The sequence below is a fragment of the Channa argus genome, chromosome 18 (genome assembly GCF_033026475.1).
Source record: "Channa argus isolate prfri chromosome 18, Channa argus male v1.0, whole genome shotgun sequence".
Taxonomy (NCBI): Eukaryota; Metazoa; Chordata; class Actinopteri; order Anabantiformes; family Channidae; genus Channa; species Channa argus.
Genome location: NC_090214.1, coordinates 18,117,501 through 18,135,514, shown reverse-complemented (window position 1 = coordinate 18,135,514; position 18,014 = coordinate 18,117,501). Strand labels below are relative to the sequence as shown.

The following is an 18,014-nucleotide window of genomic DNA, read 5'->3' as shown; positions in this document are numbered from 1 at the left end:
CAAGAGATGAATGTCCTGACAGAAGCCTCTTTGTTAAAGCGCATTAAAAATAAACTACATTCGTGATTAGTTTTGATTAAGGTGGAGGGAAAGTTTATGATTATGTTTCTGTCCTGCTTTACAGCAATATTTACTGTAGCTTCACGCACTGCGCTGTGCCAAAAATACATTTCTGTGTATGTTTCTCTGCTTCACTCACACTTTCCCCATCCATGTGAAACCATGGCAACCTAGACGTTTATTGTGTGTCTCTAAGGCACAGCAAGCATCCTATTTACAGTACAGTAATGGTGCAAGGTGACCTTTCTGCAAACATTTCTATGAAAACATCAGATAAATTGAAGCTTTTGTCCTGCCTTTAACTTCAGGTTTAGGTTTACTGTTTCGGTCTCACCGCCACCCACCTTCACTATGTCATTGATCAGCGAGTAGCGGAACATCCAGTCCAGGTTGATGCTCTCATTCTCCAAAATGTCCTGCAAAAACAAAAACAAATCCAAAATGGAGCTGAAAGATTTTATAGGCAAAGGAAAAAAATAAATCTAGTTTCTGCTTTATCTTTGAACTTTGACTGGTGGGCTTCTCAGCAGCCACGGCAGCACCAAAGTTTATTTTGGGACTAAATACAGAACCGCCTTCAGGCCAAATAGTGTTTAATCCTTTTCAATCTCAGGGTCACAAATTTAGCAGGATGTTAATGAATAACCTGGAGCCAGCCAGTTACTGGAATCTGGGCCCGGCTTTGACATCCAGTCACACCATATCAGTTGCAGCTATTTTTCTTTTGCTCAGAAGTCCTTCTCTACAAGTGTGAGTGATGAAGTCCATGGCTGAGTTTTCTACTGCTTTCCAGATCAGATCCAGTTAAAGAAGTTGTTGTCATGTTTGTATTATGGAGTGCAGGCCAAGTGCAAAGAAGCTTAGACAAACAACAACGATAGAATGTGGTAATCTCCTTATACAATACAGGAATATATCAAACTTCAAAAGTGATTTCATGGGGTACTATGAGGTCACTGCGGACTGAATAAAGTTATTTCAGTTGGGTCTGTGAAGCTCGATGAGAAGAACTCAGTAGAGATCCTGGCGGGAATAGGCTGTCCATGCCAAACATGTTGACTCTGGTACCATAACAAAAACTAGTCTATCACTCGGTTTGATACTTTTCCCTCAGTTATAAAGGCATCTTTGCCAACATATAAAATAAAATAAAAATTCCTGGATGGAGATTCTATGGATGTTTCTTCCTTTATGGATGTCAAATGCAAACTAAAGGAAATTCTACTTAATAAATACTTTGACCGTATTTATTATGTGATAATATAAAAATCTTGTTTTCTGATGAATGATCCAAAAGCCAAAGATATTTAAAGTGGCACTACACACAAACATTTTACTTGGCCATTACAGCCAAAATTTTAAAAGCTGTCATAGAAAAGTGTGCAGCTCCCGGGGAGGGAAGAGGGGAAAGGTTACATGCAGCCAGACACAACAGCCAACCCACAGACACATTGACTGGACAGGTAATTTCAGGTAACGATAGGAAGCTGTTGTTGGTAGTTGAACAAAGTGATTTACAGAGATGAGTCACTATGGCTCATGTTTTTAGTTAGCTGTAAAATAAAATGTACCTTTTAAACAATTTGATTTTCACATATTTCCAGACAAATTTGAAAGATCTCCTTCTTTAACACATGCTGTAAAAAAAATACCCTGCTTCGAATAAGAATTTGTGCCAGAGTCAGGCTAAATGACATTTTCTTGCTGTTCATCATTCAATTTCTTCTGCTGGACATTAATGTCTACTTCCCTGACATTCATTCTAGGTGTTTTAACACTGGAGGTTTTAAGCTTCCACATGACTCTTGTGTATCTGGTATAGAATAATAACAGTCGATAAAAACCCCAATCATTCTGTATATACACAGATGGATGTGAAAAACATCCTGTAGAGTCACGCTGTACAGGCATAATTCTATAATTCTGTAAGGACAAACAATATTTCACGTTGACATAAAGTTATTTATCCCAATAATCTTAAGCAATAGAGAGGTAACATATTAAAGTAAGAACTACCTGCAGGCTGCCTCTGGGGCAGTACTCTGTGATGATGCAGATGTTGGGAGGGTCAATGCAGGCCCCGATGAACCTGGTTAGATGGTTGAACTGAACATCTCTCATCTGAAAATAACCACACAAACACACTGCAACTGTGAGTGTAAGTCTTTCCAAACATCACATTCCCAAAACCCATGGAAACAGAGGACGGGGGGTGAGGGGGTGGGGGTGGGGTACTGACGGTTCATTTATGTACAAAGTTTTGAGAATAACGCTGCCAAGAGTTCATCAAAATAGTCTATTTGCAGTAGGCTAGCGGGCATGGTGTCTTTTTCTACGTGTTGAGACACATTCCTGCTCAGGGCACTCAGTTGAAACATGTTCAATGTGTATAATTTGCCCTTGGAGGTTATGAATGAGCCAGTGTGCTGAGGTTGATGAAAAAAAAAAAACAAGTGTTGAGGTGTTGAGAGGATGTACAAGCAGGAATATGAGACTGGAGCCGGCAGAACGTGTAAAGCTGCTCTACATGGAAAATAATCACTAATCACACGCTGGTTTCACGAGCTAAGATGTCTTCCAAAATGTGAATCCTTTAAATGTAAAAAAACAAAAAACAAAACAGAGATGTCTGATGTTAGGTGATCCAGAGGGAACTTGGAGAACATTTTCTGGCAGATCCTTTTTAAGAGAAAGTGTGAAAAAGCCCAGACATTTTTTTTTTTTACTCTGCATAGACGTCGTCCTCTATTCCCACCTGTATGAGTGCTGACAGGAGCAGCATGAAACTTCAAAAATGGTTTTCATAATTTCAACAGCGTACTTCTCCTCTTTGAGCACCGTGAGTGACAGCGGCTCTCACACCAAAACCAGAGAGTGAGGCGCTCCTGTTTCGCTGCACAGGAGATGTTAGCCTACCCTTTGGCCTATATAATTTCCCATGCTGCACACTGGTGGGGAGGGGGGTACCACAAGGAGGAGGAGGAGGAAGAGAGCGGGTGCTGGAAGACAAGTGGTTAAGTTTCCACTGGCAGGCCCATCTCTTCCCCCATCTGGCTGCCAGCTCAGACAGCAGCTTCTCTCCCATGAGTGCCTGATGACTGACCGAGAGGCCGCAGAGGCATCCGAGAAGCCCAAACTGCTCTCTTTCAACTGGCTGCAGCTCACTCACACGCGCGCACGAACACACGTACACAAACACAAAGGACCATAAATAGAAAACTAAGAGAGAAATGAAATAAAGTAAGCTGGAGACTGAAAGATATAGTAAGTAAAAAAAACTAAATAAATTTTCCTCGCGAACATCCATCTTCTTCATGTAATTTACGAGTTATGGGTTTCCTTGTGCCACACTGTGTTTCCATCATCAAGCCACAGAAATTGTGTGGATTTTTATACCCTCAGCGTCCTTATCGCTCCCTTGTAAAATGTCTCCCAGCCAATGCAGGCCTAAGATCAACAGCTGCCGTCGCTGATGCTGAGGAGACATTTAACTGATGTTATTAAACTCTTTGCCACAAGCACTCGTGTAGCAAGTGACATGCACCCGTGGAACTGGTGACAGCATGCTTTTCAGCATGTTAATAAAAAGGTTCAATTTATTACATACTGGGAAAATAAAATAAAATAAAGCATTTACTGCCCTTCAGATGTTGAAATAGTTTCAGTTTTCAGGGACATGTTAAGCGGGTGAAGTAGCTAAACATTGCGTGAAGGTCTTTCCCCGGCAGTGGTATAAAGTAGAATAATGTCAGCTTATGGTTGTTTTATTTTACTGAACAAAGAAAGGATTTGATGAACACAGCTCTGCACTTTACAGTTAACGCCAAGGTATCAGTGCATGGCTCCTTCAAAGCAAGTCCACTGAAAGCACTCAGTAATAACAGCACAAGCCAATGGTTTCTCAGACAGATGCCATGTGCAAATGCAACAATTATGGCTTCTGTTTCTGCAGGGAAAGTCTAAAAATAGAAGTAGAGGCTACTTGTATTACACTCTCAATCACTGCACTTACAGGTAGCAGAGCTAAAACATACATTTCTGTCATAACGGTGCAACTAAAAGAAAAAAATCATGGCATCGTTAAAACAAGCTTGATATTTTTACATGTATTCCATTTAAATTAGAGTTTTTTAAAGCAGAAATTTGGACTTTGTGGTGGCCTTACAGGAATGGCAATCGAAAACCAAGGGATTCGTCAGGAAGATAAAAAATTTCTATACATACATATATTTCTGGGCAATGTAGCAATTTGCAGTGATTTCGTCTTGTTAAACAAAAAATTTGCAAAGATAAATCAACTGACAATAAACTCTTTAAAGCTGCTTTACCTTAACTAGTTCTAGGCCACTTGCGGGACCAAGTTGTAAACATAACGCTGACATATGCTCTTTGTATCATCTACCTTATTTTTTTATGTAAAGCAACATTAGCATTCATCTTCGTGTCCACCTGATGAATGTAAGAAAGTGAACAGCTCGTGTTTAACACAGACTATAAAGTCATTGTGTGTTACGCTCTGTGACTCCGTCCAGTGCTCGAATGCATCCTGTGTGTATATAACAGCTGCTAATGCTGTTCAGTATTAATTATTTTACCTCTGTTTTGGTATTGAACATCTGTTAGAAAAAACTGTGAGTAAAAATCTGGAAGTTGGCAACTCTATCGAAGGTTAGACACATTAACATAATGTGTTTTAGTGAAAACTTACATGTTTGAGTTCCAGTAAAACTTGTCTGGTCAACTCTATCCTCTTCTTGTTGACGTGTTTGATGGCCACCAGGTTCCCCTGTGTGGAGAGGAGACAGCAATGTCTGATGGTCTCACAAATACGAACTTTTTTAATATATGAAAAGATAAAGGCCAGAGCAACAGATCATTTCTGCCGGGACATTAACAGGGGAGAGAAAAATAACTAAAGCAGCATGCTGAATATAACCAAGACCAAACTGCATCTTTCAGTTTCGCCTGCAGGTACTTTTTTGCTGCAGCAGAAGAGCTGTATCTGTGTCTTTGATATGTTAGGATTAGTGAACAAAGGAAGCAAGGTGAAATCTCTCAGAGCCACAGACGTGACAGGCTGACAAAAAATGCCACCAAGAAACATAGCTGCCAGTTCATATGGGAATTCAGGTGGAATTCACTGTGAAATATAGAGCTAGGGGCTGATAATGGCTGCATGTTTGAAAGCAGACACACTCAGTGTCTGACTCCTGAGTGAATTCTTCATTTCAGAGGCTGTTATCTAGAATTTGGAGTGTTGTCAATACACTTCTCAGTTTGTGCTGTGGTATCAGATTTAGTCATCACTGGCCTGTGCTGACTTTGAGAAGTGTATCAGTACCTCCAGTGGCACACGAGACGTTCAGGCTGTGCTGTGATATAAGCATTTATATGAAACTTGCATCATGCAGCTAAAAACAAAGACATCTCATTAGTCAGCAGCCTCTTTTTGTCCCATTTTTCTCACACCTCCTCTGTCTTAAAAGGATAAATTAACAGCAGCAACAAGTTGATGGCCATGTCCAGACTGGGAGGCGGGATTGTAGAAACAGAGAAAGAAAAAAACAAAAACAAAAGAGAAAAAAAAAAAAGAAGAAGAAAATTGACGCATTCTGTAGCTCACATTGAAATCAACTACCTAAATTCGCCCACACTCTCTCTTTCTCTCTCCTCTCCAGCTTTCTGCTTTTCTCTGCGAGTGTGCACATGTGTGGGTGGTAAAGGAGTGCGCAGGAGTTGAAAATGTCAGAACTTGCTAAGCCTTACCTTAAAATAGCCCGTTTTTGCAAATAGCTGATATTTTCCATGGGCAGTTATCAAGGAGCCGTAGCTGGAGCCTCTCTGGGAAGGTGGAAAAGAGTAGTGCAGAGGGAAAAAAAAGAGTTGGTGCGTAGATTAGAGCAAAGAGGATTAAATCTCGGTCATTTAGGACTTCCTAGAAAGGGTTCATCCACTGACATTCTTCATCCAAATTACTTTTCTGTGTGCAACATAACATTTTTCTCTGAGTTATAGTTGAGAAAAGAAAGTGTTTTAAGTTTTGTAACAACAACTCGCGTCCTTGGGCAAAAGTCTGCCGTGCACACAAAGTGAATAAGAAATTAAGTGGGTGTACTGCATACAGACAGCCTGGACACTCAACTACACACTGGTATAGAATGCAAATACTGGCAACACATGGCACACTGGAAAATACACTGGTCTGGAAAATTACTGTGTTTTCCACACACACACATCACATGCCAGGAACTGGAGCAAAAACCAGTAATGAAAAAGGTGTGTGCGAGTGCTCTTCGTGAACGCTTGCACGTGTGCGAGGAAACACGACCCCGTGGAGATGCATTAGCCCTCACACAATAGAACCTGATACTTGAGGAACGTGACGAGGTATTATGGGTGTAGGAACCAGGGCCAGACGAGAGCTTATTTTAACAATCATTTAATATGCATCTGCCTACCGCAAACCCAGCCACCTTTCAAAAAACCACTGGCAAAGCTTGCAGGAATGTGTAAACTAACAAAGGGTTTTTGCACTCGCTCGGCTGCAGCTTCACTTTCTCTGCATTTTAATACCGAGCACAACATGTGTGAACATGGTGAAGCTGACTAAAGTGTCAAATTAGTTTTTTCAATTCTTAATGGCTCCAATTTTACAGCAGCAGCATCTCGTCCTGTATGAATAAAAGTTGTAGATGCAGGTTTGGGTTTAGCCCACTGGAAAACACCTGCAATAAAAATTTCGTTTTAACAATTAACAATTGTATTTTCTGTCCCCTCAACTGTACATTTTGTGTTGTTCTGTACAAAAATTTCAGCAGCGCCGTTTGATCATTTACCTGTGAGAGTGTGAGTCGACTGCCGGCTCGTTTGTGGTATTTATTGGGGCTCTCAAACTGTAGGTCCTCCCACCGAATCCTCCACAGCATTCCAGCCAGCTCTTTCTCCAGCTTCAGTTTCCTGGGCAATAAAAAAAAACAAAAAAAACACAGGTGGCAAAATCAACAAGGACAATGCAAAGAACAGAAAAACTGTCTCACATAACAAGTTTGCGTTGGGGTTGTTGCAGAGGTCATGAGCTGCTTTTTTACCACTAAACTGTGGCTGCACAGTTTGGAATCTGAAATCGAAGTGGTCTGATGACTCGTGGTTTTATTATGAGTGATGATTGTACGGCATTTAAAGCCTCATGGGTTTAATCTGAAGAGCTAATTGCTCCATTTGTGCAGTTTTGTTTGAGCCCCATCTGTCCAGGTAGTATATCCTGAGATAGCAGTCTCAAATCTATTTGCAGATTGCTCCACGTCCCACACTTGCATGTAGTTATGCACTGATGCAAGCAGGCTTGTGTGTTTGTATTATGTTAGATTTTAACCTTTACTATAGCTCAAACTCCACAGAAAGAGTTCAATCACCTACTTTAAATAAACATACATGATGGAGACTTGTTCTGATGACTCATCTGTGTTTTCTTCTGTAAAACATGGAAAAACTGTGATGACCATGTTGAAGATTAGCATCCACTTCAGTCTTTATTTATTACTCCCACACTCCTTATTTTTAACAAACTCTCTGAGAGCGGATTCAGATGATCTAACCTTATCCTTGTACAAACACTGATGTAAAAATAACTCCAAACAAAAAAAAAAAAAAAAACGAATTGGGTTCCATGAACCTGAAGAAAGGAAAATGTAAGGAGAACATGTGTGATGTGATTTGAAAAAAAAAAGTCAGAACTCGTTATAGAATCACGATCAGTATTGCAAACAGTTAGTGAATCTTATCAAAGCTGAGAAAACAATATCATTAGAAAAATGGTGATTTCCTCAACATTACACCAGCAGCAATAGGGAAACAGTTTAATCTTCTACACGAGTAAGTACGGTAAGTATAATCATTTGGACTTTGAATATGTTAGTACTGAATGTACAGTAAGCAAACACTGTAATACTGTACCATTTTGCAGCGAGGCATTGACAGAAATGTGGTAAAGTAAAATTGTATTTCAATAATGTTAATATGTTAAAATATGGAAAAGGTTTATTATAGTGCTCTGTATTACTAGTAACAAGCAGTGCCAGCACCAGTGTTGATGAATGAGGAGCGAGCTTGTCACTAAGAGTTTTTCAGTTTGACAGTATGGTAAATTCATTTTTTAATGTTATGTTTGGTTTTGTGTGTTTTGCTAAGTATTGGTGGTATTATTTAATGTTAATGGTGTTTGGGTTTGGGTTAAAATTGCACCGTGCACATTTTTGCCCAACTTTTTTCAAGCCTTTCTGGGAGGAATTGCATTCTTTTGCAAATAAAATGGAGCAGCTATTACATTTTGTTAGGGACCGTAATGGCTGCATTTTGTTCCTATGCAACATATTTTGGGGACTGAATGAAATGCTAATGGAAAGTGAGTTTTAATATACAAAAGACATGTGGCATTACAGACCTAGTTTGACTCAGGAGTCTCCTGTGCTTTTAGATTAATGCAATGAAAATGATTTAGTTAAAATTGGATAAAGGTTTTAGCTTTGTGAATAAACACAGCTTTTTCTCTATTAAGTCAGAACACAACCTTTTATACATTTTAACGGGTGACACTTTTAAACTTGCTTCCTGTGGCTCTACATTCAGGAGTACATGTATATGAATGATAATAAACATCCCTCTGCCTTCCCAGTTTAAAAATAGCTTCTTCTTTAAAAAACAATCTGAAGGAGTTCTGGAGAAACAGGTCGACCGAGATAGCGACTAACTGCTAAGTGTGCAAACATAACCTTAAAAATGTTTAATAACTTTGAAAACGTTGAACCCTTGGCAGACAAAAGCACACAGTCCAGGAACAGTATGTTGATACGTGCAACATATTTGTGTGACTTGCTATTTACGTTGACACCATATCCTCAATATGTTAATAGAGAAAAATAATCCCGTTGTGATTATATTCCCTACAAGATTTTTGCAAATGCAATTTAATTGTATAAATACATAATTTGAGTAAAATAAGAAACCAACATCCATTATTAACACGATTCTAGTTGCTTCTCTTTGCTGTGAGCTGCATTTTGGGTGGGTGCTCCACAACTTTCAATTTTCCACACAGCCTTACCCGATTAATTAACTGAGTCATTTTCATGTCAGTGATATTTGTGACATGTTTTGAGAGTTATTTTTGAGCATTAGACTGACTGGCAAACACCAACAACCACAGAGCTCAAGAGGCATTCCAGCAAATCAACACATCTGGGGCAAATCCCAGAGGGGCTGCTGTTTCTTGACACTTGATTTTTAAAAATAAAACTATTATAATAAACACTTAGTAATGATAACTGAGCAAAGCCTACGCATTCCAACCCAATCCAAAAGGTGTAAATCACTTCCAGATGGCAGCAGGAAATTATTTCAGAGGGATGCATATCAACATATTTCACTCTTTACATGAACCAAAAGTGGACCAACTTTTTTCCTTGCAATTTTTTTCACCAGGACAAAATGTGTTGTCAGACCCAGAAACTTAAAGAGGATTCTGATTCTTGTTTGGGTTGACGTCAAGCTGATGTGCAACCACTTTTAAGGCAGGAAACACCATTACACCACCACTGCCCTCCAGCCCAATGCACCCCCGCCGCCCCCAAAAAGGTATTTTTCTATTTAAAGAGGCTTGTTAGAGACCTCTGGCAGCCAGAGGGGCAAAGTGTTGGGCTCCACACTGGGCCTATTGTTTCATAAGTCCCATATGCGAATACTTCTCCTGGACCAGCCCCTCCATTAAAACAACAGAGCTGCTGCTGCTCTGCTTAACATCCCCTCACACTGCCACTGCACAACAGCCTCCAAAATCAAGTCTACAAGTAGTCAAATGTTTGTCTTTTTAAAATCTGCTGCAAGACAAGCTGTTGCTCCATGAACTATATCGGTCAGCAGTATTCTAACCCTAAATGTCGTTACAAAACAAGATACATGAAATATTTGCCAATAAAGTAAAACACCTTGATCTTGTGTGAATCATCTTGTTTCAACTATACCGTTTTAATTTGCTGTTACCTTCGGTTTTTAGGACAAAAGTGACTGAATTTGAGGCATAATTATTTATAGTCAAATAAAAAAAAATGCTTTTGTTTTACTGAAAGCAATACAGTGAAACAGATGAGTAAGTATACAGGTTGCTTTTTATTAAGCTGTACGTTAGACAAATATAAGGCATCATTTGCAGTATGAAGCATGTCATAAGGATGCATTGGCAAAATAATCTATTCAGTTCTTATACAACATACACCAATAAATTCACAGTATAGGCCTCATTTTATATACTGTACATATTCATTTTGGTTTTGTTAAGCCTGCCCTGTAAACTATTGCCAGCAATTAGAGATTTAATTTATCTGATTATAAAATCTTCTGTTTATGTTATAAAAATAAACAAATACATAACCACCAAGAAAAGATATGATGAATAAAAATATTTTCAATTTATTTTTTATAAAAATATATCATTTAAATATTAATATATCAGTCTTATAAATTGTAACCCCATATAAATTTTGAGTGATTAAAGTTCAGCAGCTCTGCATTGATCTGATCATTAAAATTACAACCGACAGTATTAAACTGGTAAAGCGTTTTAAACATTTTAGTGGTGTTTGTGTAGCTCAAGTAGTGAACATGGAGGCCGCTCAGCAGCTGGCTGATCTTTAAGAAGGCTGTAAAAAAGCTCTGCTGTCTGTTTCTCTGTCCAACAAGAAAGTTCCACTTGTCTGCAAAAACAGGAAGTGATTTGTTAGCGTTTGGTATCAAGCCATCACAGAAAGGCCTCTGACTTCTAGAAATGGTGAGTTTTGTGTATTTTACATGAACAGAAGGTTTTGCATTAAAAGGACTTGGCACATGCAGTTGCCTCAAAATCCAATAAAGGACAACAGGTTCAGGTCTGTGCAAAATGACTTTTCGTAAATGAAAAGTAAATCATCATTTCTAAATATAAATCATGAATTTAAATATAGATGGCCTAGAGAAAAACTGTGGGGCCAGACCAAAAATGGATCACAAAGTGGATTATCAGAGCAGAAATAAATTCGTGCTCCCATAAATCGCCAATTGTTACACGTGGGTACCTGATTTACAGTTTTAAAAAAAATCCAAAAGAAGAAGTTTCACAAAACTTACCAGCCTAAAATCCAGGAAAACTAACTAGCTAGTTAGGAAACCACGTTGCACTTGCTGAACTGAGAGCTGGGGAAAAAAAAAAAAAAAAAAAAAAAACAGAAACAAATATGAATGTTCAAAATATGAAGAGCGCAGTCTGTGTCTAATTATCTGGTAGTTATTTGATATTAAAATTGATTAACTCAGATTGAGGTTTAGTGGATTTACCTCAGGTGGATAGCTGCTCCTCCATCTTTCTTCCACCATTCCTCTGATCAAAATCCATTCTGATTGGCTGGTGATTAACACTCGTTTGTGTTAATAGTTAGTATTAGAGATGTAATCAGATTACCCATGTGATTTGTTAGGTAAGCTGTACAGTAACATATAAATCAGCTCCTCTTTATTTGTAGATCGTTCATTCAGCATGACCACAATTAGTTACTTATATATTGACACCTTCGACGAAGCGATAGGAAAAGGGAAAATTTCATAGCATTCAGTTTTTACCCATGACATTAGGCAGAATTTTGTAATCCTCGCGGTAACCCAATCGCTTAGGGCATGCATGATTCAGTTATTGTGTAATTAAATGCACCACAATTACATTTTCAGAGTGATTCCCATAAACATGGAGGCTGTGCCACTTGGCACATTGAAACTATTTAATTTGAACTTGTTTTTACGGCAGAACACCAAGCACCAATGTTACAACCCTTACAAATGTGGCAGGCAATATGTCATCCTAAATATACACAATTACACGGGGGCAGCGGTTAACACCAGTACACTTAGAAATACTACACTTAATCTCATTTTTTCTTTACTTCTTGCACACAGTCTGTAGGATCTGTAGGAACTCTAATGCTACTAATGTCATATCTAATATAACAAGGTTTATTTTTGCAAATCTGACAGATTAGCTTATTTTTCTGTGCACACAATCATAAAAAAAAAGGAAAAACCTCAGGTTCTATCTATTTCTGGCATGTGTAAAAACGATCAGTATTGATCTGAAATAATAGAACAAACCAGGGCGCTGCAATAAAATACAGAGATATTATATACACAACCAGAAATGTAAGTTACTCTGGCAAATATATTTGAAACTAAGTAGCCTAGATTTTAAGTGCATTAGATATTTTTTAATAGGATTTCTAAGCGTCCATACAAGCTACAAGCTTGTTTTGAGAGAAGCACAGAATTCATAGTGATTTTCCACCTGACATCAGCAGCATGTGAATTATTAAAAATAGGTGGCATTTAGCTTTAATCCAGCAGAAAGAAAAGAAATGTAATGAACACACTAATGATCATTAAGTGAGAAAAGAAGCAAAGGTTGTTTGGGGCCAGTATGTGAGCTTACTTGGCACCTCAAACACACTTATTAATGCTGTCACCTGCTGAGCTGTTTCCGTAGCAACAATCATGTAAATACCACACTGGCACCTATAGCTGCATGAACCATTAATCCTGTTTCAAACATCTCTCTCTCTTTTATTTGGGACTTGGTGAACATAATATATATATATATTTATATCTATCTATCTATCTATCTATCTATCTATCTATCTATCTATCTATCTATCTCAGCATTTCTGCAGTTTGAGCTAAAAGCAGCACAGACAGGAAATATCAGTGAGAGAAGATCAAACTCACCTGTAAATGAGGAAACTGGAGATTCCGAAAATGATGAGCGCTAAGCCTGACCCCACAGCTACGATGCCCAGAACTGGAAGATGACCTGGAAAGACGAGAGAAAGCATCCCACTCTGAGTTGTGTCACATATGTTCAACAGATGTTTCATATCTTTGCAAAGAAAGGGAAAAACCAACAGTATGCAGAGAAACACACAGCTGTGATTTCCCAGAGTACGACTGCACTGCTTTAGCAATCTGTCAACCGCAAACCCCGGCAAAAATTTCACACAATTACACAGCTGTGACATTCCTGATATAGTTTTACAACCCTGATGGAGACTAATTATTCCACCTGCTGTAAATCACAGAATAAGCTGAAAAGGAATCAACACCAGACAGTGTTTCTAACTTGTTAATTACAGTTATATTCATCTAATGCATTATTAGCAGAATCATGTACATTTACACATTTTTGCAACTGCTTATTGTAGAATCAAGACAGAAAACAACATTATTACAGATTTAAACATGGCTTAGTTAATCTCAAACCTTAGTTTTCTCTTTGTGTTCTCTGACCTGTAAATTTAGTAGCAGCCATTGAATGAACGCATTCAATATTTTGGGAAATACACTTATTTACTTTCATCGCAAGAATAAAATAAACATATTAAAATTAAATGCCTGGACTTAGGACATATTCAGCCTCGTACAGCAGAAAGTATCTGAGGAAAGGCAAACAAAGTCCTCAGGACCAACACCACATAGTGAGGCAATTGTGTTCTAGCCAGTTGTCTTAAAACATCCATGGGATGAACAACTAGCCTGGATACGACAGAGAAACAAGTCCCTACAGCCATGTTAGCACCTCTGTGCTAGCAGACATTTGCCAATAAGCACTAAAAACCATGTAAAGTTTAACTTCACCATGACAACAACACTTTACTCTCACGGCATAAAGCTGGTGTTCAGAACTTGGTAGGAAATGCAATTAGTAACTGTCTAACATGCTATTCAGATCTTTATTAGTCTTATTGATCATAAATATTATCTCACTTGTTTCAACAGTTTTGCAGAACTCAAACACAACCCCTGGCAGATCAATTCAGCAACCTCACACCAGAAAAGAACAATGTGAATGCAAACAGGAGAATCCAACTGTTTACATTTTTTTTTCCTTGTGATGCCAAGTAAATTTTGCAAATGTTGCTTTAATGCCATATTGTGTTTTGTCAAATCTTCGTTTTTCTTTGTCTGTCTGTCCTGTACATGGTGCAAAACTGTTAAGTCTTCAATGTGTTTCTGCAAGTTACCAACCATTCATTATCCTTGGTGCTGAAAGCAACACAGGAAAAGGCGACATCCAGGCTCTCAACTCTGCAAATTATTTGAGCGTTGCTTTAGACTTTAGGACAGAGTCAGATTTACTGCTCCTCTACTTATTATCACTGCTTCATGCCAAAATACAATTTATAATTGCATTGGTTTTCCTCCTCAGTTTATCATCCGTGGCATTTCTCTCTAGAACTGACACACAGTTCATCCACCAAAGACCATTTCCAGCACTTATCTGTCTCACTGCTTGTGATTCAAGCAAATATTAATCTTCTACATTTGCTCCTTCACTTCATTGATGGGGAGAATTGTAATGAAGCTGAAGGGAAAACAAATTCATCATCAAAGCATAAAAACATAAAAATATCATACGCCCTGTGTGAGATGACAGTCATAATCTGAACAAGGCATCAGTCCTCTCTAATATCCATCTGATGAGCAATTCAATCTTTCTCTAAATCAAGGGGAAAATTCTGCCATTAAGTGAAGGATAATTTCACTTTATGTCAATGCTAAGCATGATCTTCCTCATTATAATTCTTTTCATGCAATTTCCTGAATTTAGCATGTCCATTAGTCAACCTAATGTTGTTTGTTTCTAAAAATGACTTCACTTCACTTCACAAACAGGTAGAACCATCCGTAGGTAGATTTAACTCTTGAGAAGCGATGTGTCATTATGATGGATGGTGTACAGTTGTCATACCATCTTTGCAAGCTGGATCATCTGGATAAAACACACATGGGGGGTTATCCAAAGGTGGACCTCCACTGGGCCAGTGGATCTTCTCTGTCTGGGACCAAATGATCTCTTTGGTGCTTCCATTGTAGTAGGCAACAAGCTGAAAACACAGAGGAGAGCATAGTTTTACAATGATGAATGTAAATACACAGGGAATCGGGTGTTTGCTCACTTGAGAGAAATTTCCTATTTCAAATCATACGCTAGTGAACCTTCAGATGTGGTAGCAGTGTGGTGCTGGGGATGAAAAGTTTGATCTATAGCTTCATTATCAGGTCACAATTTCAATTGATTATATATATCCTTGATAATGGGTGTTGCTTCTTGTGTCTCTTTTTTAATTTCTCTCTCCACTCTCCACTCACTCCAGCAGGACGAGGCATTCACACATCCTGAGCCTGGTTCTGTGGGAGGTTCCCACCTCCATCGCTTGCTTTGGGGGTATTTGGTGGGATTCTTTATAGTTCTGTAAGGTCGTGACTTTACTTTTTAAAGTGTCTTAAGATGATTGATTTAAATAAAAAAAATGATTTAAAATAACTTCATGTGAATGTTGGGAGGAGCAGCTGCTGTATAATGCTGTTGCATCATAATTCTCAAATAAGATTCAAGATGCTGGCAAAAATTCTGCATAACTTTTGTGTGTGAGAGAGAAAACTATATTTTGACAGTATAGATTCATGAGCAGCATCTGTTGTCCTGCTGTGAAACACGAGTCCATGAGCTGGAAGAGTTTTTAAATTTTCCATTCCTGCTCCCAGCATGTTGTGTCCTCCATGCTAAAAGCTTGAAGGCTGACACCCCTACAGAAGGTCATCAAAACATTGCAGAATGTGATGGGTGATGGGGCAGAGGCTGCACAGTCTGAAATAGCTGCAGCATTTCAGTCTAGGGGCTGTTTTTAAGTCCACTGCCAAAAAAAATAAAAATAACCTGCTTCAATTCACTTTACTCTTAAAAACTTTTAGTATCTCTGAATATCTTCAATTCTGGAAGCTGGACAGTTTTACCTGTTCACAGTGTGCCAAGGAAATAGAAAGCATAAAATATTCACTGTGGACAAAGTTTGTGATGACTTGTTTATAGACCATTCTTTGTGCAAGGGGACACTGTCAGTAAGGTAAATCCACCACGTTTATTTTTAATTGGTCTTACAGCACCAAAGGTTTGGTGATAAACTTCCTCAACTGGTGTCCTTTGAGAAGGAGCTAAAGACTTAAAGTTTAAAAAAAATAAAAATGGCAGTGGGGGGTAAAGTTAGATTTTATTAGACCTCTGTAGTCTGCTATTCATCTGACCTTGAGACCAGACGCTCCAGGCTACTAGTCTAACTCTCCCCTGATCGGACCAAACTGTCAGCTGGATTGAGGAAATATGTAGGCAGCAGGTTTTGACAAACGAAGAATGCAGAATAAAAAATATGCCTTGTCTCTGTGTTCACTGCAAATAAAATAAAAACAGATCAACACCAAAAGTACACTAAAATGTGGGAGCACAGGTGTCCCCATACTTTTAGCTATAACAAGCCTCCATGTTGCTGTGCTTTATTCTTGTTCTCACAAACATGAGATGTCTCTACTGGGCTTAAGATCATATTACTATGCGTACAGATGTATAAAACACTAACAGTCTATTATATTATAATCTTAGCATCTGTGGAGCAATAATTCTGTAATTTTTCTGCTGGTAATAGTGTTATATATCACGTTTTCAGGTTGATGGATGCTGTATTAATACCCCAGTACACCACCAGCATGGTAATTTCATAGATAAGAAAAGTTTTCTTATTTAACTAGAAAATGACAAACAGAACATAAAATGTATGCATTAGCCATCTGCATTTAAATTCTATGTATTGATTTGTTTTTAATGGAAGTTCATACAGGTATATGAAAGCTGAAAGAAACCAGCAATGTTTTCAACCAGGCTGCTGGCTACTCGGGTCAATCAGCCCTAAGAATCGAGCAGTTAGTATTTTGTAGCTGTCCTCAGAGGCTCTCAGCCTGACTTCCTGCTCTCATTTATCTTCTTTAGTCAAATGTAGCTAACCCACTTCTTCTACCCTCAGTGAAAAGAACTGAAAAATACTGGAGCAGTTCACACGAGTCTTTGCAGAGCACAACATACAGAAATGTGTGTTGAGGCCTGTAACATTGAGGAACATTGAGGTTTTATGCATCTTATCATTAGAGAAGTAAAGACCCCAGAATGACCTCCATGACACTCCACTGTCATGGAGGTCGTTCTATCAACGGCCCAACACAAGCAGAGGCTGAGGTTTGAAACATAACTACATTAAGTAAATTAGCTTTGTGTGGTTTTTTCCACCAGTTTCATTATTCTGTCTCATCATATTTACACACTGAATCTGAAAATGATTCATGGACAAGCTCTGGGTGTAAATCAACAAGTTCTCCAATTGGGATAAATGATAACTAAGACTATTTGTAAAAAACATGTTTTATATAAACGAGTTACTTATTATTAACTCCTATGTCATCATGTCAGTATTAGTAGGCCTCCACCAAGCAGTCAAGTTTCCATCTACATGCACATTTGTCCAGACTCATGTTGTCTGTTCATGTATGAGTCCAAGTAAAATTTTGTGCGTAATACAATAAAACTCCCTCCAGGTGTGATGAGATATTTTGTAGAAGAGAAAGGGAAAGACAGAAGGTCTCTGACACCTTGACCTTTGACCGCCAAAATCTAATCCTTGGGTCTAAGTGCTAAATTTGAAGAAATCCCCTCCAGGCAATCTGAGATATCGCTTTCACAAGAACGGAATGGACAAACCTCCCAACAACATTACACTTCTGTGACCACAGCTGTTGTCAGCACACAAGCATAAAAATACAATCACTGCATTTTTAAGTGTCACTCCCATGTGTATTATGCAGCTTTGGCCTGGGAATCAAACTTCAAAAGGTTTTTGGCACCAACCAAACATCTACTGCACCGATTATCATAAAAAACAAGTATTGACAGCATCTAATGCTCACTCCCCTCTGTAGTCTTGCTTACTTATGAGATAGTTGATGATTTAATCAAAGTTTCATTTTAAAGAAAGTCTTCTGTAGCTGCTTGTTTTTAGACAACATCAGCA

At 38.4% G+C, this 18,014-nt stretch overlaps 1 protein-coding gene across 1 annotated transcript in view; it reads right to left on the bottom strand.

Annotated features, from left to right (window-relative positions):
• The window catches only part of npr2 (natriuretic peptide receptor 2), a 51,280-nt gene that overhangs the window by 19,045 nt on the left and 14,221 nt on the right, over nt 1–18,014 (bottom strand). Inside the window, exons 6-12 of the mRNA XM_067483422.1 lie at nt 14,873–15,008; nt 12,853–12,937; nt 6,897–7,017; nt 5,827–5,901; nt 4,769–4,846; nt 2,077–2,181; nt 405–476 (exon numbers count right to left, since the gene is read on the bottom strand). Of these exons, the coding sequence (XP_067339523.1) occupies nt 405–476; nt 2,077–2,181; nt 4,769–4,846; nt 5,827–5,901; nt 6,897–7,017; nt 12,853–12,937; nt 14,873–15,008 (672 nt within the window). The remainder of the gene's footprint in view (nt 1–404; nt 477–2,076; nt 2,182–4,768; nt 4,847–5,826; nt 5,902–6,896; nt 7,018–12,852; nt 12,938–14,872; nt 15,009–18,014) is intronic.